This window comes from Staurois parvus, unplaced genomic scaffold (genome assembly GCF_062004578.1).
Source record: "Staurois parvus isolate SC_StPar_1 unplaced genomic scaffold, SC_StPar_1.0 ptg001055l, whole genome shotgun sequence".
NCBI classification, from domain to species: Eukaryota; Metazoa; Chordata; class Amphibia; order Anura; family Ranidae; genus Staurois; species Staurois parvus.
The window spans coordinates 230058-253265 of record NW_028318851.1 but is presented as its reverse complement, the minus strand read 5'-3'; the positions used below and the strand labels follow the sequence as shown (position 1 = coordinate 253265).

The 23208-nt window shown below is 47.0% G+C and overlaps 1 protein-coding gene and 4 pseudogenes across 1 annotated transcript in view; 4 read left to right on the top strand and 1 right to left on the bottom strand.

Annotated features, from left to right (window-relative positions):
• Positions 1-23208, bottom strand: part of HEXD (hexosaminidase D) — a 51195-nt gene that overhangs the window by 8712 nt on the left and 19275 nt on the right. The window contains exons 6-12 of the mRNA XM_089658177.1: positions 21171-21354; positions 17166-17237; positions 14747-14942; positions 13806-13888; positions 12458-12536; positions 8358-8459; positions 5152-5241 (exon numbers count right to left, since the gene is read on the bottom strand). Coding sequence (XP_089514303.1) covers positions 5152-5241; positions 8358-8459; positions 12458-12536; positions 13806-13888; positions 14747-14942; positions 17166-17237; positions 21171-21354 — 806 coding nt within the window. The remainder of the gene's footprint in view (positions 1-5151; positions 5242-8357; positions 8460-12457; positions 12537-13805; positions 13889-14746; positions 14943-17165; positions 17238-21170; positions 21355-23208) is intronic.
• Positions 449-563, top strand: LOC149440732 (U2 spliceosomal RNA; annotated as a pseudogene).
• LOC149440731 (U2 spliceosomal RNA) lies at positions 1438-1553 on the top strand (annotated as a pseudogene).
• LOC149440730 (U2 spliceosomal RNA) lies at positions 2424-2539 on the top strand (annotated as a pseudogene).
• LOC149440729 (U2 spliceosomal RNA) lies at positions 9715-9830 on the top strand (annotated as a pseudogene).

The following is a 23208-nucleotide window of genomic DNA, read 5'->3' as shown; positions in this document are numbered from 1 at the left end:
TTGTCACTTTTTGCTTTCTTATGTGTGTGTTTTTCACGGATGGAGGGTGTGGGTCCTCGGGCCTTACCTGAAGTCTAGGGGGAGGATGTGTGGCCATACGGTTCCTTCCTCCCCTGATCCCTAGGGGGTTTTCTCTTCGGGAGAACCCCCTTGCCTAGTACTGGATGTCCGGCTTCGGCTGGGCATAAGGAACGGTGGTCCACCAGGCCTTTTGGCCAGGAGGACCAAATGGGAACCTTGTCCCTGTCAGGAGCTTCGTGCCCCGGGGGATCGGGTGAACGGTCCAACCCTTTCGGGGGTAGGACAAACACACCCCTAAGTGCACGTTTTTCGTGTGTGTGTTTCTGCACTTGCACTTTTTTGCGGACACTTACGGGTTTTTTCGTTACAGTTCCACGTTTGCGGACTTAAAAAAAAAAAAAAAAATTTGTTTGTAAGTTTGTAAGTGATCGCTTCTCGGCCTTTTGGCTAAGATCAAGTGTAGTATCTGTTCTTATCAGTGTCCAGTGGGGGTGCTCCCGACCATTCTAGTTTACGGGGATGGTTGTTGTATAGTACCCTCACTGGTATGATGGGGGTCCGGAAGGCTAGTACCGGAGGGACAGAAACCAGGGAGCGCCATGATTCGTTCTGGGGCCTTGGGAGTAATTCCTCTGGGGAGACCGGAAAGACCCAGTACCTCCTGATCTGAACATGCTACCTTGGTCTGGCCAGGGGCTGGGGACGCAAAAGATCCGCAAACTCAGTGCCCCCTGGGGAAGACGCTCTCAGGGGTGTCACTAGTAACACTTGGGTGTGGGACCCCACGGTGTGAAGATGACACATGGCCACTGTTTTTTCACCTCTTTTTGCACAGCGCCCTAAGGACCAGGCCTTTTGGCTAAGTCCAGGGCAATTTTTGCTACAGGCCTCAGGGCCTGGTCTGTGCACATTTCGGCACGGTACCTTTTTTTTATTTTTTCTTTCTTTACTTAATTTAATTTATTACACTCCCACGTGTTGTCACTTTTTGCTTTCTTATGTGTGTGCTTTCACGGATGGAGGGTGTGGGTCCTCGGGCCTACCCTGAAGTCTAGGGGGAGGATGTGTGGCCATACGGTTCCTTCCTCCCCTGATCCCTAGAGGACTCTTCTTCGGGAGAGTCCCCTTGCCTAGTACTGAATGTCCGGCTTCGGCTTGGCATAGGGAACGGTGGTCCACCCGGCCTTTTGGTCAGGAGGACCAAGTGGGAACCTAGTCCCTGTCAGGAGCTTCGTGCCCCGGGGGATCAGGGACAGCGGTCCAAGCCCCTTTCGGGGTAGGACACAGCACACCCCTAAGTGCACGTTTTTCGTGTGGTGTTTTGCACTTGCACTTTTTTGCGGACACTTACGGGTTTTTTCGATATAGTTGCACGTTTGCGGACTTAAAAAAAAAAAAAAAATTTGTTTGTAAGTGATCGCTTCTCGGCCTTTTGGCTAAGATCAAGTGTAGTATCTGTTCTTATCAGTGTCCAGTGGGGGTGCTCCCGACCATTCTAGCTTTGCGGGGATGGTTGTTGTATAGTACCCTCACTGGTATGATGGGGGTCCGGAAGGCTAGTACCGGAGGGAGAGAAACCGGGGAGCGCCACGAGTTAAGCTGGGGCCCCGGGAGTAATTCCTCTGAGAAGACTGGAAGGACCCAGTACCTCCTGATTTGGACGGATCTACCTTGGTCTGGCCTGGGGCTGGGCACGCAAAAAGTCCGCAAACTCAGTGCCCCCTGAGTAGTCGCCTCAGGGGTGTCACTAGTAACACTTGGGTGTGGGACCCCACGGTGTGAAGATGACACATGGTCACTGTTTTTCACCTCTTTTTGCACAGCGCCCTAAGGACCAGGTCTTTTGGCTAAGTCCAGGGCAATTTTTGCTACGGGCCTCAGGGCCTGGTCTGTGCACATTTCGGCACGGTACCTTTTTTTTATTTTATTTACTTTATCTTATTTATTTATTTATTACGCACTCCCACGTTTGTCACTTTTTTCTTTGCCTTATGTGTGTGTTTTTCACGGATGGAGGGTGTGGGTCCTCGGGCCTACCCTGAAGTCTAGGGGGAGGATGTGTGGCCATACGGTTCCTTCCTCCCCTGATCCCTAGAGGACTCTTCTTCGGGAGAGCCTCCTTGCCTAGTACTGAATGTCCGGCTTCGGCTGGGCATAGGGAACGGTGGTCCACCAGGCCTTTTGGCCAGGAGGACCAAGTGGGAACCTTGTCCCCGTCAGGAGCTTCGTGCCCCGGGGGATCAGGGTAAGCGGTCCAAGCCCCTTTAGGGGTAGGACACAGCACACCCCTAAGTGCACTTTTTGTGTGGTGTTTTTGCACTTGCACTTTTTTGTGAAACACTTACGGGTTTTTTCGTATAGTTGCACGTTTGCGGACTTAAAAAAAAATTTGTTTGTAAGTGATCGCTTCTCGGCCTTTTGGCTAAGATCAAGTGTAGTATCTGTTCTTATCAGTGTCCAGTGGGGGTGCTCCCGACCATTCTAGCTTTGCGGGGATGGTTGTTGTATAGTACCCTCACTGGTATGATGGGGGTCCGGAAGGCTGAACCGGAGGGACAGAAACCAGGGAGCGCCATGATGAGCTCTGGGGCCTTGGGAGTAATTCCTCTGGTGAAGCTGGAAAGACCCGGTACCTCCTGATTCGGACGGATCTACCTTGGTCTGGCCAGGGGCTGGGGATGCAAAAAGTCTGCAAACTCAGTGCCCCCTGGGGAAGACGCTCTCAGGGGTGTCACTAGTAACACTTGGGTGTGGGACCCCACGGTGTGAAAATGACACATGGCCACTGTTTTTCACTTCTTTTTGCACAGCGCCCTAAGGACCAGGTCTTTTGGCTAAGTCCGGGGCAATTTTTGCTACAGGCCTCAGGGCCTGGTCTGTGCACAATTTGGCACGGTACCACTTTTTTTATTTTTTATTTTATTTATTTATTTAATTTAACCACTCCCACGTTTTGTCACTTTTTCTGTTCTTATGTGTGTGTTTTTCACGGATGGAGGGTGTGGGTCCTCGGGCCTTACCTGAAGTCTAGGGGGAGGATGTGTGGCCATACGGTTCCTTCCTCCCCTGATCCCTAGGGGGTTTTCTCTTCGGGAGAACCCCCTTGCCTAGTACTGGATGTCCGGCTTCGGCTGGGCATAAGGAACGGTGGTCCACCAGGCCTTTTGGCCAGGAGGACCAAATGGGAACCTTGTCCCTGTCAGGAGCTTCGTGCCCCGGGGGATCGGGTGAACGGTCCAACCCTTCCGGGGGTAGGACAAACACACCCCTAAGTGCACTTTTTCGTGTGGTGTTTGCACTTGCACATTTTTTGTGATCACTTACGGGTTTTTCGTTGTAGTTTGCACGTTTGCGGACTTAAAAAAAAAAAAAAAAAAAAAAAAAAAAAAAATTTGTTTGAAAGTGATTTTACCAATTTTAATTTATTTAATTGCCTGGTTTACATTATGGGAAGAGTTACCTGTATTCCATTACATGCTGGATGAGGAGATATTGCTACTGAACACTGCGAGGAGCTGTCTGGAGGCAAGTGATTATCTCAAGTTCTGCGGTGTGGAGGATATCCAGTGGAAACAAACGCTGTCTATGCCTTCTTTTGTGGAGGTCGCACACACTATGGCAAGCCTCAGATTGGACTGGTATGGTGGAGGACACGTGGTGTGTGTGGGAATCACTGAAGGATTTTTTTCGTCACTGCATACTGCGTTCACTCTTCAGAGGACTGTCATTCTATTGGGTTTACAGCTCAGAAGACTTTTTGCTACTGAATTTCACATCTATGATTCATATTGTATCATCACTGGTCATTATTGATAATGTTGCATTTAACCGATATACTGAATAGGGTATCCTACACTTTGTGCTGGCTCTATATATATATACATACATATACACAGTTGTGCTCAAAAATTTGCATCTCCTGGCAGAAATTGTGAAATTTTGGCATTGATATTGCAAATATGACTGATCTGCCAAAAAATGCTCTTTTATTGAAGGATGATGATCATATGAAGCCATTTATTATCAAATAGTTGTTTGGCTCCTTTTTAAATCTAATGATAACAGAAATCACCCAAATGGCCCGGATCAGAAGTCTCCGCCCCCGGATCAGAAGTCTCCACCCCCTGAAATGTTTGGCCTTCGTACAGACACACAAGGAGACACATATGGGTTAAAATTACAATTAAAGGTTAATGTCCCACATCTGTGGCTTTTTTAATTACCATTAGTCTCAGTGTATAAATAGTCAATGAGTTTGTTAGCTCTTACATGGAAGCACTGACTAGGCTAGATACTGAGCCATGGGGATCAGAAAAGAACTTTCAAAAGTCCTGCGTAACAAGGTAATGGAACTTTATAAAGATGGAAAAGGACATAAAAAGATGTCCAAAGCCTTGAATATGCCAATCAAGGATCTGAAGAAGGGGGTTCGTCTCCCGAAACACGTCAGCTTATCCCTAATTAGGGCACAGCATTGTATTGACTGCCATTGCAGACTACTAATTCAGCTTTTATTCTCCTTTGGTCTGTGAGTATATATCTTTTTGATTACATAATAAACACATGGTGCACCACGGTAATGCACGATGAGAGTGCGCCCTCGTCTGCTTTTGTTCATCATGCCAATCAGTACTGTTAAATCACCTATTAAGAAGTGGAAAGTTCGGGGATCTCTTGATACCAAGCCAAGGTCAGGTAGACCGAGAAAGATTGCAGCCACAACTGTGAAGAACTGTCTGGGATTCAAAGAAAAACATTTTTTTGGCATGATCAGTCATATTTTCAATATCAATGCCAAAATTTCACAATTTCTGCCAGGGTATGCAAACTTTTGAGCACACCTGTACATGTGTTTGATGCATTGCACAGCAGGGGGTGAATTTTATTTTATTTTTTTTTAATAGTTAATCACTAAAGGATTTTTTTCATCACTACATATCGGGTTCACCCTTTAGAGGCATTTTTACCCCATTTTGTTCACTTTTCAGAGGATTTGTTCATAAAAGCACTTGAAATGGAACAGTCTGCATCGCCCGTACAGCATCTCAACCTAAACAATGAGAGTAATACCTAGGGTGACCAGATTGGTTCATGACAAGATGGTTGCTGCGCATGACCTGTATTCATTACCTGACTGCTCGGGGCTCAATCTGCTGCACCATGATGGGGTGGAGACGTTTTCTCTTCCTGTGAAAATGGCTGAACCAGCCAATCACCAGTCTGCAAATACAAGACGAGATACAGTTGGCTTGGTGTGGATGTGACTTCCAGGCTTTCCACCTACGGGCCCCACCAACCCTCACTCCCTGCACAGGCTGAGAAATATTACTTACCTTTCCCTGACCTCCTCCTGAGCCATTGCAGGTGGGGTGACCTCATCCTCCTCCTGCGACATTGTGGGGGTGACCTCATCCTCCTCCTGATCAGAGATCAGAAGTTTGTGTAGCTCAAATGTCAGAAGATGACCCTGCTCTGTGCTGCAGCTTCTTCTCGTGAGATTTGCGCTGCTCAAACTTTTCGGAGATTTGGCTGGAAGGAGGATGACGTCACTATCTGCACCATGGAAGGGGAAAGGTGAGTATATTATCTAACCAGGGTTCTGTGGAATCCTAGGGTTCCTCCAGAGGTTGCTAGGGGTTCCTTGAGCTGTGGCCAACTTGTCTCCCACCTACAATGAGGCCCATGGATAAGGAGGTACCACCAGTCCTCCTGTGAAGAGCCCAGGCAGCCTGGTAAATTGCATGTGGGCAGGGAGGGGGATCAGCACAGTGGGGGGCAATTACTGGAACCCAACCCCTGTATAGTTCTCTCTGCAGCAACTGAAAGCTGGCTTCTTCTCCTCTAGAGATTGCTAGGGGTCCCTTGAGCTGTTGCCAACTTGTCTTCTACCTACAATGAGGGCCCTGGATAAGGGGGTACCACCAGTCCTCCTGTGCAGGGCCCAGGCAGCCTGGTAAATTGCATGTGGGCAGGGAGGGGGATCGGCACAGTGGGGAGCAATTACTGGAACCGATCCCCTGTATGGTTCTCTCTACAGCAACTGAAAGCTGGCTTCTTCTCCTCTTCCTCCTGCTGGCTTTCACCTGCTGCAGAGAGCCATACAGGAGATCGGTTCCAGTAATTTCTCCACTGCTGCACCAATTACCCTCCCTATGCACCATATGTTTCCCCCTGCTGTCCAGGCCCCCTGTGTGTCCCTATCCCTACAGTGCTGCCAGCTTCCCTCCTCTCCTTCCCACTGGCAACTGCAAGCACACAATAGAATCCTTCAGGATGGAGAGTGGGGTCAAGGGTCCAGAAAACATGTTAATTTACCAGCCCTTTCCTTTCCTGAATGAACACAATTAGTGATTGGTACTGGTCACTCACTGTGTTCATACATAACTGAAGTACAGTAAACTGTTTTTTTTGGGGGGGGGGGGGCTGTCAGGTTGGCAGTATGAGATCCCGTGGTCTCTAGCAGCAGCCCTGCCTACAATGACCATCAATGTAAGGGGGTATTTTTCCACTAACATACAGTTTAAGACAGCCTTTCTCAACCAGGTTCCCAGGGAACTTTAGGGTTCCTACAGAGATGGATAGGGGTTCCCTGAGCAGTGGTGGATTAAACTTCCACCAGATGGTGTCTGCGTAGTTCTGGCACCACTTCCACTTGGAACAGTCAACGGTATGGGGCCAGTGGAGCTCCTCCTCTCTTTAGATAGTTATATAAGCACTGGCATCAATTATCAATGTTAGCAGATTCCAAAAGGAGGACATTGTTCCCACTGACCCCCAATGTAAGGAGCATTCTTCCCACTGACCACCAATGTAAGGAGCATTCTTCCCACTGACCACCAATGTAAGGAGCATTCTTCCCAATGACCTCCAATGTAAGGAGCATTCTTCCCAATGACCACCAATGTAAGGAGCATTCTGCCCACTGACCACCAATGTAAGGAACATTCTTCCCACTGACCCCCAATGTAAGGAGCATTCTTCCCACTGACCACCAATGTAAGGAGCATTCTTCCCAATGACCTCCAATGTAAGGAGCATTCTTCCCAATGACCACCAATGTAAGGAGCATTCTGCCCACTGACCACCAATGTAAGGAACATTCTTCCTACTGACCTCCAATGTAAGGAGCATTCTTCCTACTGACCTCCAATGTAAGGGACATTCTTCCCACAGACCCCCAATGTAAGGAGCATTCTTCCCACTGACCACCAATGTAAGGGACATTCTTCCCACTGATCACCAATGTAAGGAGCATTCTTCCCACTGATCACCAATGTAAGGAGCATTCTTCCCACCGACCACCAATGTAAGGGACATTCTTCCCACTGATCACCAATGTAAGGAGCATTCTTCCTACTGACCTCCAATGTAAGGGACATTCTTCCCACAGACCCCCAATGTAAGGGACATTCTTCCCACTGACCACCAATGTAAGGGACATTCTTCCCACTGATCACCAATGTAAGGAGCATTCTTCCTACTGACCTCCAATGTAAGGGACATTCTTCCCACTGACCCCCAATGTAAGGGACATTCTTCCCACTGACCACCAATGTAAGGGACATTCTTCCCACTGACCACCAATGTAAGGGGTATTCTTCCCACTGACCACCAATGTAAGGGGCATTCTTCCCACTGCCCACCAATGTAAGGGACATTCTTCCCACTGATCACCAATGTAAGGGACATTCTTCCCACTGATCACCAATGTAAGGGACATTCTTCCCACCGACCACCAATGTAAGAAACATTCTTCCCACCGACCACCAATGTAAGGAACATTCTTCCCACCGACCACCAATGTAAGAAACATTCTTCCCACTGACCACCTCTCATTAACCTCCATCGTGGTGTGTTCTACGTTCCACAATTTTGTATACAAAATTATTTTAGCAGGGGTTCCCTGAATCCTGAAAATCCTTTGGGGAGGGGAGCACCTCAAATATATGGACCTTGGTGCGCGATTCAGCGCATCAAGCAGCTCTCTCCATTTGTTTTGTACAAGCTTTATTTGAAGCTTACAAAACATACACTTGATTCACTGCAATGTTGAGCAGTGTAGTACGCTGCACTGTCTGACATCGCAGTGAGAGTTGGGCCTAATGCGCTGCGATACAATGCAGCATGTCTGCATTTTAGCACAGCACTAGGCTGTTTTGCAGTGTGAATAGGACACATAGGAAACAACCGTTTCCTGCGTGTCCATGCGGTCAAACGTCTGTCACTGAATATAGTGTGAATTGGCCCTAAAGGTCCACCTTAGACAAGTTAAGTAGTAGTAGTACAGCTAGCCTTGGGGATGACCAGTACCTAGGGGTCTATTTAGAAGGACTTACCTGTCCCCATCCAAAAACTCTTTTGTGGGTGTCTTCAGGAAGAATATGAACTGGGTGATGAGTTCCAGGACCTCACTGCCGGGAAAGCTGCCTGTAACCTCACTGTTACCAAAAATACACATATACTTAATGTCATGAAAAAACAAAACACAGGAAATGAATATATACCCCAGAACACAATAAAACGGTACTCTGGGAAAATGCCATATATGCTGCAGTCTGTAATTAACAATAACACAGCAAACTGTTGTTTCTGAGTGCTCTATAACATAGTTTTATTTCCTGTTGATCCTGCCAGTAGACCCAATATTTTTCCACATCCTTTAATAGGCCGAGTTGTCCAGCAAAACTTTCAGTTACAGAGATTGAGACAAAAAAAATATGTTGTTGTGTTTGCTGGAGTCAGTCTTTAAGGCCCCATGTACAATGAGGCTGATAAACTGGCGTTTAGGAGCTGTTCAGCGTTTTTTTCAGCAGCCCCTGAACTCTCCCTAATGTTTCCCTATGTGTCCATGTACACATCGTCATTTACAGGCAGTTGAGTTTACAGTGGTTTTTTTGAACGCACCAAACTTGCGTTCAGCAGTCGATTTTATCAGCGTTTCAAACGCAAAACGCTTGTAAATGCAGCTAAACGCTTGTAAACGCGGCAAAACGTGTTCATAAGCATTTGAAATGTTTTTTTTAACTCTTCCAGTTCATGATGCTGTCCAGGGCCTTTTTACATCATGAAAAATGCATGCAAAGCATTTCCAAAGTGCTCAGATTGACAAAACACTGAACACAGAATGTTCCTACCAAGCTTGTCACACATTGTAATGACCAATCACACCTCAGACCTCTCCCTCCCTTGGAAACAAAAGATATGTTAATGGTCAACTCACACCTAAGCTAATCTTAACACATACTGCTGTCTCTGCTTCTACTCTCTGTATTTCTCTGAAACCGTCTGAAATAGTTAATCATTTACAATTTTTCAGTGCATTCTGGGCATTTGGGAGGTTCTCCAGTGCTTCTCTTTAAAAAACGCTTCTAAACGCAAACGCACATAAACACGTTAAGCAAACGAGGCTAAACAGATGTTTTTTAACTTACGTTTTCCAGCAGTCAGTTTCCATCATTCAGAAGTGTCCCGTGTACATGGGGCCTAAGTCTTTTAATTTTTTACTTAAGGGCTCCATGTACACTGCAGCTGATAAACTCACATTTAGGAGCTTTTCTGCATTTTTTTCAGCAGCCCCTGAACTCTCCCTAATGTTCTCCTATGTGTCCATGTACACATTGTCGTTTACAGGCAGTTGAGTTTACAGTCGTTTTTTTTTTGAACGCCCCAAACTTGCGTTCAGGAGTAGATTTGATCGCTTCTCGGCCTTTTGGCTAAGATCAAGTGTAGTATCTGTTCTTATCAGTGTCCAGTGGGGGTGCTCCCGACCATTCTAGCTTTGCGGGGATGGTTGTTGTATAGTACCCTCACTGGAATGATGGGGGTCCGGAAGGCTAGTACCGGAGGGACAGAAACCGGGGAGCGCCACGAGTTAAGTAGGGGCCCCGGGAGTAATTCCTCTGGGAAGACTGGAAAGACCCAGTACCTCCTGATTTGGACGGATCTACCTTGGTCTGGCCAGGGGCTGGGGACGCAAAAAGTCCGCAAACTCAGTGCCCCCTGGGGAAGACGCTCTCAGGGGTGTCACTAGTAACACTTGGGTGTGGGACCCCACGGTGTGAAGATGACACATGGCCACTGTTTTTCACCTCTTTTTGCACAGCGCCCTAAGGACCAGGTCTTTTGGCTAAGTCCGGGGCAATTTTTGCTACGGGCCTCAGGGCCTGGTCTGTGCACAATTCGGCACGGTACCACTTTTTTATTTTTTTCTTTACTTTATCTTTATCTTATTTATTATGCACTCCCACGTTTTGTCACTTTTTACTTTACTTATGTGTGTGTTTTTCACGGATGGAGGGTGTGGGTCCTCGGGCCTACCCTGAAGTCTAGGGGGAGGATGTGTGGCCATACGGTTCCTTCCTCCCCTGATCCCTAGGAGGCTCTTCTTCGGGAGAGCCTCCTTGCCTAGTACTGGATGTCCGGCTTCGGCTGGGCATAGGGATCGGTGGTCCACCAGGCCTTTTGGCCAGGAGGACCAATTGGGAACCTTGTCCCCGTCAGGAGCTTCGTGCCCCGGGGGATCAGGGTAAGCGGTCCAAGCCCCTTTAGGGGTAGGACACAGCACACCCCTAAGTGCACTTTTTCGTGTGGTGTTTTGCACTTGCACTTTTTTTGTGAACACTTACGGGTTTTTTCGTTATAGTTGCACGTTTGCGGACTTAAAAAAAAAAAAAAAAAAAAAGTACATTTGATCAGCGTTTCAAACGCTTGTAAACGCAGCTAACCGTGTTTAAAAGCGTTTGCGTTTAGCAGCGTTTTTTAACTGTTCCATATCCAAATGCTGTCCAGAGCCTTTTTTAATCATCAGAAATGTATGCAAAGCGTTTTCCATGTATTTAAATGGACCCGGTACACCAGCGCAGTCAGTTCCAGGTTTTGCGTGAAGGAAAAAATGGTAGAATGCGCCGCTTTATGCTCATGATGGGATCCATAGTGAATACAACCAGAAAAGACAGGTCATCTCCACACATACTGCTCTCTCTGCTTCTGCTCTCTCTATTCCTCTCAAAATGTCTGAAATAGTTAATTTTTTACTGTTTTTCAGTGCATTCTGGGCATTGGAGAAGATCTCCTGAGGTTATAAATGCAGTATGCAAATGAGGCTAAACAGACGTTTTTTTAACTTACGCTTTCCAGCAGTCAGTTTCCATCGTTCAGAAGTGTTTTCCAAACGTCCCGTGTACATGAGCTCTAAAGCTGATCTCCAGCCTCCCCTTCACTCTTGCACAGGTGTACTGGCTCCCCCCCTTCAGTCTTGCACAGGTGTACCGGCTCCTCCCCTCCAGTCTTGCACAGGTATAGTGGCTCCTCCCCTTCAGTCTTGCACAGTTGTACCGGCTCCTCCCCTTCAGTCTTGCACAAGTGTACCGGCTCCTCCCCTTCAGTCTTGCACAGGTGTACAGGCTCCTCCCCTTCAGTCTTGCACAGGTATAGTGGCTCCTCCCCTTCAGTCTTGCACAGTTGTACCGGCTCCTCCCCTTCAGTCTTGCACAAGTGTACCGGCTCCTCCCCTTCAGTCTTGCACAGGTGTACCAGCTCCTCCCCTTCACTCTTGCACAGGTGTACTGGCTCCCCCCCTTCAGTCTTGCACAGGTATAGTGGCTCCTCCCCTTCAGTCTTGCACAGGTGTACCGGCTCCTCCTCTCCAGTCTTGCACAGGTATAGTGGCTCCTCCCCTTCAGTCTTGCACAGTTGTACCGGCTCCTCCCCTTCAGTCTTGCACAAGTGTACCGGCTCCTCCCCTTCAGTCTTGCACAGGTGTACAGGCTCCTCCCCTTCAGTCTTGCAGAGGTATAGTGGCTCCTCCCCTTCAGTCTTGCACAGTTGTACCGGCTCCTCCCCTCCAGTCTTGCACAAGTGTACCGGCTCCTCCCCTTCAGTCTTGCACAGGTGTAGCGGCTCCTCCCCTTCAGTCTTGCACAGGTGTACCGGCTCCTCTCCTGGACTAAAATGGCTTACTCTGATTTCACTGCACACTGTGAGCTTCTCACCATGTGCATTAGAAGCCACAGCTTCTAATGCTGCAGTGAATGTGTATCTTTTGGACCCATTCGAAGGGCAGAGGAGACGGCTGGCTGCATGTAAACACTGCAGTGAAACCCTGGGGGACCCGATGCCAGACCTCAGTAAGGGCCCATTTACTTGTGCAGCTGTCACAGCCACTCACCGAGAAGCTATCCACATTTGACAGGCGGCTCAGAGGCGATATGTCGCCTTTTCGATGCCTGTGTTAACCACTGAAAGGCCATTCCACCTTACAGTGTGTACTAACGTGGTTGCTGAAAATGTTAACTGGGAGGTGGGTAAAACCACGGCTCAGCTGCCTGTTTTTACTCCTGTCCGTGTAGATAAAGCTGTGGAGGGGGAAGGTGGGTTAAATTAGCTATAAGTGAGCTGTTGTTAGGTAGGTAGGTTAGGTAGAAGAAAACTAGCTTACCTCATGTAGTTTTCCACATCCAGGGTTGCCATTCCTAGGATGCCTTGCACAGTGGCTGCGGTGTGCTCAGAAAAAGATCCTGGGGAGACAGAGACCCAATGGGGTGACCATAAAGTGTGACCCCCAAACAATGCCGGGACAAGATCATTAGAGCTCAGGGCGAGTATGCCAAATTGCACCCCCCCCCCCCTCCCCAAAATGTATGAGCATTATGTGTCAGCAAAAATCCCCTCCATAAGGAAATCGAGCACTAATCTGCGTCCTTACCCCCTCCGCCCAGTACAAATCCACCCCCCCAGCTAAAATCCCCCCTCCCAGAAAAAATCTTTACTCCCTCCCAACCCCCCTCAGCTCAAATCCTCTCTCTCTCTCCAAAATGCCCCCATCACAAATTTGCCCTCCCAAAAAAAAAAAAAATTTCCTTTCCTAGCATAAATCCTCTGCTCCTGAAATTTCCCTTCCGAGCACAAATCCTCTCCCACTCCAAATTCCCACCCCAGGACAAATTCCCCTCACCCAATCCCCCATCCAAGCAAAAATCCATCCCCCCCAAAAAAAAGTCCACTCTTAGCACAAATACCCCGCAAACATCCCTACTAGCACAATTCCCCCCAAAAAAATTCCCCTCACCAATCCCCCATCCAAGCAAAAATCCCCCCCTCCCCCCAAAAAAAAACTCCTCCTAGCACAAATACCCCGCAAACATCCCTACTAGCACAATTCCCCCCCAAAATAAATTCCCCTCAACAATCCCCCATCCAAGCAAACAAAGACCCCCGCCCAAAAAAAGTCCTCTCCTAGCACAAATACCCCCATTTATCCCTACTAGCACAATTCCCCCCCAAAAAATTCCCCCTCTAGCAAAAATACCCTTCCCCCTCCTACCATATTGCCTTTTCTAGCATGAACCCCACAAATACCCCTTCCTAGCCCAAATCCTCTTACCCATCCCCCCTCCCAACACCAATCCCCACAAATCACCACTCTCCAAATTTCACCTCCTAGAACATTTCTTACCCCCCGACGTCCCCTAAATTCCCCCTCCCAACACAAATTCCCTCCCCCCAATCTCCTTGTGGTGCTCCCCCCAACCTAACATAATACCAAAGTGCCCAGGGCAACCACCCCTCCTGCCCACCTCTTGTCCCGGCCCTGCCCCCAACTCTAAAGCTACACATGCGCCACCGGCTCTCCTAAACACACGCAGTCAACCCAGCTGAAGTATGTACATTGCAGCGTGTTTCTAATGCCTGGCTTTCGTAATGCGTCTATGAGTCTTCCATGCAGTTTTCTACCTGATCTCTCTGTAATAATCTGTGACACCATCAGACGTTACAGAGTCCCGTACCTTCTTTTACAGTCTGCAGACAGACGGCGAGTGACGGGATTCCAACCGGCAACATCTCACAGAGGACGGAGAAGTGATCGTACCTGAAAGACAAGCCGCCACGGTGAATCTGAGCGCCATGGTGAATCTGAGCGTCACGGTGAATCCGAGTGCCACGGTGAATCTGAGCGCCACGGTGAATCTGAGCGCCACGGTGAATCTGAGCGCCACGGTGAATCTGAGTGCCACGGTGAATCTGAGCGACTGTTTCTGTCGAATTTAGTCATCAAATTGTCATTCAGAGACATTGGAGGAGATTTACTAAAGCTTACGAGGACACTTTTTGGTCCAAAAATGTATTCTGCTCCGTGTCTTTGCTAAAATCCCAATACGTGTAAATTAATTGGTTTACGTGAAAGTTATAGCGTTTACAAATGGCGGTATATATACTGAATTTTTTTTTACAGTAATGGCGGCAATCAGCAACTTATAGTTGGACTGCGTCGGGCATTCTGACACTGGGGGGGAACTGACTTGGTGTCACTGACATCCCCAGTGACACCAATACAGTGATCGGTGCTAATAAAAAGCACTGACATGGTACTAATGGCACTGGGCAGGAAGGAGTTAACATATGGGGCGATCAAAGGGTTAACTGTGTGCTGTTTTACAGGGAGGAGAAATGTTTTGTAAACTAACAGTTCTATCCCCATCGGAGATCCTTGGCAATCACTGGGCGCCGGCGAGTAATCACTGTCCGGGACCCGGTGATTGACAGCAGCGGCTGCTAATGGCGGTGTGGGTAGGGGGCGCATGCGCACCCTACCCAGAAATGCAAAATCACATATATATGTGATTTTGCGCACAGCTGCCGCCCTGTAGCAGTATTTCTGCTATGGGGCGGAGCTGGGTCAGTTAAAATCACTTTAGATACACAGCATGGCTGCCCCTCATGTACTTACCGCTGCCACCCTGTCAGCGCCAGTCCTTGCAGGATGCCTTGAGGCACTCTCTGGGCCACTCGCTGCCAACATCTGTGGTTTTCTAGATGACTCCCAATAAGGGTCAGCTGTTGGGAAGGGCCGGTGGCACCTTTAAACGCGCTGGCCAACCAGATCTTGTGAAAGCCGCACTGCCAGTACTTCTCGATCAGAGCAGCTGAGGGGAGGAAACAAATAACTAAGTCACTGGGAGGTGACGATAAAAGAGTCTTCAGGAGTTTATTGTTACAGAACTCTCCATAGAATAATATCTTATAAAGAGAAACATTTTATATCATACAGTATATATAGAATAGATGGTGTGCTAACCAGGAAGAGACTTGGTATGTCCCTTCTTCATAAATGCTTCTCCCTGCCTGTCAGCGGTTTCCTATTCTAGTGTATACTGAACCAGTGCATGCTCAGTTTGGTGTACAGTCTCAGCACGGTTCCGTGCTGGGAAGAAAAAAACTACTGTGCACATGCATGGGAGTTGTCATTCTGGTCCGGCCAATTAAAATCAAGGAAGACTCTGATCCTGTAAAAAAGCCAGGTAAGGATGGTAGCGCTGGCCACAAAGGGGAGTGTGGGCATTGTAGCGCTGGAGGGGATGGCTTTGCTTAATAAGTCTGCCGTAATGTTCAAACTGGCATTTTCTCTGGCAGTTTACAGGCTCCTGCAGACTATTCCTCCAGTCCCATGCCTCGGTACGGACCTTCAATTATATATCTGGAGGAAGTATGAAAGAACTACTAGTGTCGCGATGTCACTACACAGTTACATAGTCAGTCTGGATGAAAAAAGACAAAAGTCCATCCAGTTCAACCATTAAAAAAAAAAAAAAGTTATAATCCTACACCCACAGTTGATCCAGAGGAAGGCAAAAAACCCAGCAAAGCACGATCCAATTTGCTCCTGCAGGGAAAAAATTCCTTCATGATCCCCCGACAGACAATCAGATATTCCCTGGATCAACTTTACCTATAAATGTTATATCCAGTTATATTCTGTGTATTCAAGAAAGAATCCAGGACTTTCCTACAGCAATCCACTGAGCTGGCCACAACCAACTCTGGAGGGAGTCTATTCCACATTCTCACAGCTCTTACTGTGAAGAAACCTTTCCGTGTTTGGAGATTACATTTCTTTTCCTCCAGATGTAAAGAGCGCCCCCTTGTCCTCTGTGATGACCTCAGGGGGAATAACTCTACACCGAGTTCACTATATGAACCACTGATGTATTTATACATGGAGATCATATCCCCCCTTATGTATTATACATGGAGATCATACCCCCCCCCCTTATGTATTATACATGGAGATCATATCCCCCCTTATGTATTATACATGGAGATCATATCCCCCCTTATGTATTATACATGGTGATCAGATCCCCCCCTTATGTATTATACATGGAGATCATATCCCCCCTTATGTATTATACATGGAGATCATACCCCCCCTTATGTATTATACATGGAGATCATATCCCCCCTTATGTATTATACATGGTGATCAGATCCCCCCCTTATGTATTATACATGGAGATCATACCCCCCCTTATGTATTATACATGGTGATCATATCCCCCCCTTATGTATTATACATGGTGATCATATCCCCCCCTTATTATACATGGAGATCATGTCCCCCCCCTTATGTATTATACATGGTGATCATATCCCCCCTTATGTATTATACATGGTGATTATATCCCCCCCTTATGTATTATACATGGAGATCATGTCCCCCCCTTATGTATTATACATGGAGATCATATCCCCCTTATGTATTATACATGGAGATCATGTCCCCCCCCTTATGTATTATACATGGTGATCATATCTCCCCTTATGTATTATACATGGTGATCATATCCCCCCTTATGTATTATACATGGAGATCATATCCCCCCTTATGTATTATACATGGAGATCATATCCCCCTTATGTAGGACTTGTAGTTTGTCCGTTCAAAGACCTCTGTTAATGGTTGTGGGAATGTGGGGGCTGATGAATGGCACCGTCACATGTGACCATAAACTATGTGAAAACGTATGAGCGCTGCTCAAAGCGATCATTCCAACATGGCTCCAATGATTCACATTAGAGGTGGGTGCCGGCATTAGGAGAGTATAAACAGACCCGCTGTCCATTTCCACCTGACTGTCATCCGATCCGATCTGCCAGATGGATGGGGAACGGATCCCCATCTGTCTGTTTTTAGCGTACAGGATCGATCGGATTCCGGTGGGTGTCAGCGGACATATGTCCGTTGACACCCGCCACACCATAGAGAGCTAAGGATGGTCCAAAAAACTGACAGGTGGAACTGTCCAGGCTGCAGTGTGAAAGGGGCCTTACATTATTTGTTCTAATTTTTTAAAATATCTACAACTTACTTCTGCCATCAACATCCAGATTCGAAGTGTAGTCCCAGATCATAGGCTCCACTAGCTGTGCAACGCCAGACTCTAAAGAAGACAGTAACAGATCTCTAATTTAGGATATAATTGCACATGTATGTACTGTATATAAGGATATTAATGCACATGTATGTACTGTATATAAGGATATTAATGCACATGTATGTACTGTATATAAGGATATTATTGCACATGTATGTACTGTATATAAGGATATTAATGCACATGTATGTACTGTATATAAGGATATTAATGCACATGTATGTACTGTATATAAGGATATTAATGCACATGTATGTACTGTATATAAGGATATTAATGCACATGTATGTACTGTATATAAGGATATTATTGCACATGTATGTACTGTATATAAGGATATTATTGCACATGTATGTACTGTATATAAGGATATTAATGCACATGTATGTACTGTATATAAGGATATAATTGCACATGTATGTACTGTATATAAGGATATTAATGCACATGTATGTACTGTATATAACAACTCGACGGTTCTGATAAAAACTAACAGCTGCATTGCTCTTTATTCCTGGTTGATTCATTGCTCGCAGCCCCCACATCATCATCTCCTCCTCCCATGCTCATCTCCAGGACTTCTTCAGAGCTTCCCCCATCCTCTGGAATTCTCTACCCCAATTTATCAGACTATCGCCTACTCTGCTCACTTTTAGGCGATCTCTGAAAACCTCTCTCTTCAGGGAAGCCTATCCTGCCCTCAGCTAATAATGGAATCTTCCACTCTTCCAACCACTCCATCCCCCACAGTTACTACCTTTTGTACCACTAGCCCCTCCCTCTTAGATTGTAAGCTCCCAGGATCAGGGCCCTCCTAACCCTCTTGTATTGAACTGTATTGTTGCTGTATTGTCTCCCGTTATATTGTAAAGCGCTGAGCAAACTGTTGGCGCCATAAATCCTGTATAATAATAATAATAATAATAATCTGAAATCCAGCATAGGCCTTCACTTAGTGATGGGAAAAGGTCCTTTATAGAACTCAAAGCAAAAGGCAAAGTGTGCCCCCCCCCACCCAATGAGCTGTAAACTACTTTATCAGCATAGTTTGCAGGTCCTGCCCCTTTTGTGCCCCCCCCCCCCTTCCCTGCTGAAGTGCCCTGTCTACCCCTCGGCCTGGTCCTACCTTCAAAGCACTGCCAGGATGGTAAGACAAAGAGATGAGGCTACAGAGATTTCCAGTGTTATTTGGAAAAAGGCATCCTAGTATTGGCTCCTGTGCGGATCCCGTGATCTTGTTTAGAGAGCACATCTTAAAGGACCCTCAGCATGCCTTCTTTGAAAGAGCTTTGTTTGCAGAGATCATGGTGTCATGATGTGACTTTATCAAGACAGACATTTGAACTGGTAGACCTTTCAGGTTCCTGGTACTGATGTCGGAACGAGGTCCTTCAGCACCTAAGGTCAAAAAAGCCAAACTGCACAGCACAGGTTGCATGTCCGTCCTTTTTTGCACCTCCATCCTGTTGAAGGCCGTCTCTTCTACTCACCCATCATGGCTCAACCCTGAAGACACCTGGGTCAACCCCTAAGATCACTACCACGCCTTATTATTACCTGGGTCACCCCTTAAAAACCCAACACTTTCCATTATCACCCGAGGCTAACCGCCCTTATCACCTTGTTCACCCCCCCCTTCTTTTCAACTAAAGCTGGCCATATGAGGTGGTATCCAAAAGCTTGGAGAGTAGCTCCGTTTACAAGAAAGTACTTTATCTACGTTTACACACCATCACCTTCAAAATAGTCCCATTGCACAGCAATACAGTGCTCCCAGCATTCCTGCTACTTCTGGAATAGTCCTGGAAGTCTTCTTTTCGAAGCGTGTCAAGCACCTTATGCTACTTGTGCTGGATCTCTGCAATGTTGTCAAAATGGTGACCTTTGAGCTGGATCTTCATCTTCGGGAAGAGGGGAAGTCTGCAGGAGCCAAGTCTGGTGAGTAGGGTGGGTGAAGAAGTGAGATCATTGCAGTCTGGGGACGAACGTGGCAGCAACACGTTGCATGTTCAGATCACACATGAGGATTGCCTGGACTGTTCCGTATGACACATCGACAATGGCAGCAATGTTGTGGATTGTTCTCTGAAGAACATCATGCACGATTCGACATTTTCGGGGGTTGAACTCGTTGAAGGTCTTCCTGATCTTTCGTCGTCTTTAAGTGATGTTCTTCTACTCTAGAAGCATGTGTGCTGCTCAAAACACCTCGAACGACTCATTACAGCATCGCTGTAAAATTGCGGAATCATGTAAAATTTCTCTGTGGCAGATTTGCCCAGTTTCACGCAGAATTTCACATTTGCTCTTTGTTCTAACTTGCTGTCCATGATGAAATAGCAGACATGGTAATGCATGTGGTCAGAATAGCACCAGCTGCACGGCTCCCGATGTACAGAGGACGAGGTCTTTTGGCACACTGACTTGTCGGTGCGCCCTGCGACTGTGCGTGCAGCCTTGTGCTGCCATCTGCAGCCATCTGTTGGCGTGCTACAAAATTAGTCTCAAAATTTTTTGATACCACCTCATACATTGATCAAAATTTGCCCGGTCCCTACTGAGCCGGCCAATGTAGCAGCGGAGGGGGAAAAAGGCAGATAAGCGGAGCTTCCACTTTTGGGTGGAATTCCGCTTTGATGAATGAAAGGGATGGGTTAGGGACAGTCAGTAAGGGAAGGAATTTTTTTATTTTTTGAAGAAACACACTCACAAAACTGACACCTGGTGCATAAAAAAAAAAAGTGAGCCCACAAAAGTGAAGCACACAAAAAAGTGCACAAGGTGTATGTATTGTCCTCCTCCGAAGAGAAAGGGCCCTAGCTCTGAGGCGCAAGGTTCCTGACAGGGACTGAGGCAATCACTGGTCCACCTGGCTGAAACCAGGTCAACCCCTTTCTTCGGGAGGTCTGCCAAAGCAAGGCCATCCCAAGTACTCGGTGGGGCTCCCCCGAAGGGTGACCCCATGGGAGGGGGAGAACTTCACCAAAAGGCCATGTGCCCTCCCTCTCAAGAATGTCATAGCAGGCCTGAGGACCTACACGCTACTAATCAGGGTAATGAATAGTGTGTAGTGCTGTGCAAAAATGCAAGTGACAGACACACAATTAAAAAAAGGATGGGGGAAGTGGATACGTGCCAAAAGTGCCATAGTGAGATACCATGGCAGGCCCTTCAGACAGGAAAATAAAATTCCTCTGGTCCTACCCCAAGGCCCTGGCCCTAGAGGCAGGTGCAAAAAAAGAGTGTACTGGTCCAGTGGCCATGGTGCCAAAAACCTAAGGTGAGCTCCATCACCGTGAGAATTACGGTACCCCTGGACTGCCACTCCAGGGACACATACACCGCAGGCTTCTTTCTCAGCTCAGCCCTCGGCCAGACCAGCGCAGCCCCATCCCTACCAGGAAATCATCAGAACTTACGAAGCTTAGGGAGAGCTTTGCCTACAACTGGGAACAAGCCTGGTGCACCGGGCAGAACCAACCCAGCAGAAAAAAGGCCCACTTCCACCAAATTACATCAAGCCAGATACTAGACAGAGCCCCCCCTCACCATCTCTGTTCTCTCTCCCAAAAACTGATAACAACAGATACTACACTTGATCTTAGCCAAGAACGATGATCAATATGGGAAGGAAAGGCTGGATGATGCTGGAAGTCCTCCAACCAGGAAATGAGGTTGGTTCCATCTGACTTGCTGCAGTGTATAATGCACATCGTGAGAAGCTCACAGTGTGCAGTGATATCAGAGTAAGCCGTTTCAATATATAAGAGGTGCCTGTGCAAGACTGAAGGGAAGACTTGAGGTCAGATTTAAGAAAGAAGCCCCCCAATAGGGATACTGATGGCAATACAACCTGCCAGAGACTTTAAACCTTTCCTGGTCTACTCAAAAGATGTGTATGGAGTTCAACTTTATATAAAATATGACGTATGCACTGACCTGTCAAGGTTTGGACGCTCGCTCCGCGCAGCATGTCATCCCAGGCGATCACCCGTACCCCGGGATAGGTGGAGGCCACGTGGTTGGCCACTTTCTTCATATGGGACAGAAAGATGTCTTCTACAGAAAGGCCACCCCCAGAAATTTTCATCTTCGACTCTTCTCCCTTGCCAAGGTAGTAGACCTAGGAGGTGAAAAGGAGGAAGTCACAGTTGCAAACAGAAAGGAACATTGCTTTAAATCTGAACTCCATGATAATAAAATATTATCTAAATCCATTCATCATGAGTCTTCTTCTTAAACCTCGGCGTGCTTTATGTATTCCTTCCAGTTCTGTGCAGTGATCCAGTGTGAGACTTCCTGTAATAAAGACGGCTCAGTGCTGCTCTCTCTCCTTGTGCAGGGGGACTGGTCCTGTCTCCGCCCCCTCCTGTAGTTTTCTGAATGCAGCCTGTGGTAGGTGGAGCTTGCTGGGTCCCTCCCACAGATCTGCCCTTTCTCCCTCTCCCTGTGACTGGCCTTATCTCTACCCCCCCTTCTGTAGTGGGTGGAGCCTGATGGGTCCATCCCACAGCTACAGTCAGGTCCATAAATATTGGGACATCGACACAATTCTAACATTTTGTGGCTCTATACACCACCACAATGGATTTGAAATGAAACAAATTCTTAGCTGTTCCATGGCCAGGTGTGTGTTATTTCCTCATTATCCCAAATACAATGAGCAGATAAAAGGTCCAGAGTTCATTTCAAGTGTGCTATTTGCATTTGGAATCTGTTGCTGTCAACTCTCAAGATGAGATCCAAAGAGCTGTCACTATCAGTGAAGCCATCATTAGGCTGAAAAAAACAAAACAAACCCATCAGAGAGATAGCAAAAACATTAGGCGTGGCCAAAACAACTGTTTGGAACATTCTTAAAAAGAAGGAACGCAACGGTGAGCTCAGCAACACCAAAAGACCCGGAAGACCACGGAAAACAACTGTGGTGGATGACCAAAGAATTCTTTCCCTGGTGAAGAAAACACCCTTCACAACAGTTGGCCAGATCAAGAACACTCCCCAGGAGGTAGGTGTATGTGTGTCAAAGTCACCAATCAAGAGAAGACTTCACCAGAGTGAATACAGAGGGCTCACCACAAGATGGAAACCATTGGTGAGCCTCAAAAACAGGAAGGCCAGATTAGAGTTTACCAAACGACATCTAAAAAAGCCTTCACAGTTCTGGAACAACATCCTATGGACAGATGAGACCAAGATCAATGTGTACCAGAGTGATGGGAAGAGAAGAGTATGGAGAAGGAAAGGAACTGCTCATGATCCTAAGCATACCACCTCATCAGTGAAGCATGGTGGTGGTAGTGTCATGGCGTGGGCATGTATGGCTGCCAATGGAGCTGGTTCTCTTGTATTTATTGATGATGTGACTTCTGACAAAAGCAGCCGGATGAATTCTGATGTGTTTCGGGCAATATTATCTGCTCATATTCAGCCAAATGCTTCGGAACTCATTGGACGCTTCACAGTGCAGATGGACAATGACCCAAAACATACTGCAGAAGCAACCAAAGAGTTTTTTAAGGGAAAGAAGTGGAATGTTTTGCAATGGCCAAGTCAATCACCTGACCTGCATCCGAATGAGCATGCATTTCACTTGCTGAAGACAAAACTGAAGGGAAAATGCCCCAAGAACAAGCAGGAACTGAAGACAGTTGCAGTAGAGGCCTGGCAGAGCATCACCAGGGATGACACCCAGCGTCTGGTGATGTCTATGCGTTCCAGACTTCAGGCTGTAATTGACTGCAAAGGATTTGCAACAAAGTTTTAAAAAGTGAAAGTTTGATTTATGATTATTATTCTGTCCCATTACTTTTGGTCCCTTAACAAGTGGGAGGCACATATGCAAACTATTGTAATTCCTACACCGTTTACCTGATTTGGATGTAAATACCCTCAAATTAAAGCTGACAGTCTGCAGTTAAAGCACATCTTGTTCGTTTCATTTCAAATCCATTGTGGTGGTGCATAGAGCCAAGAA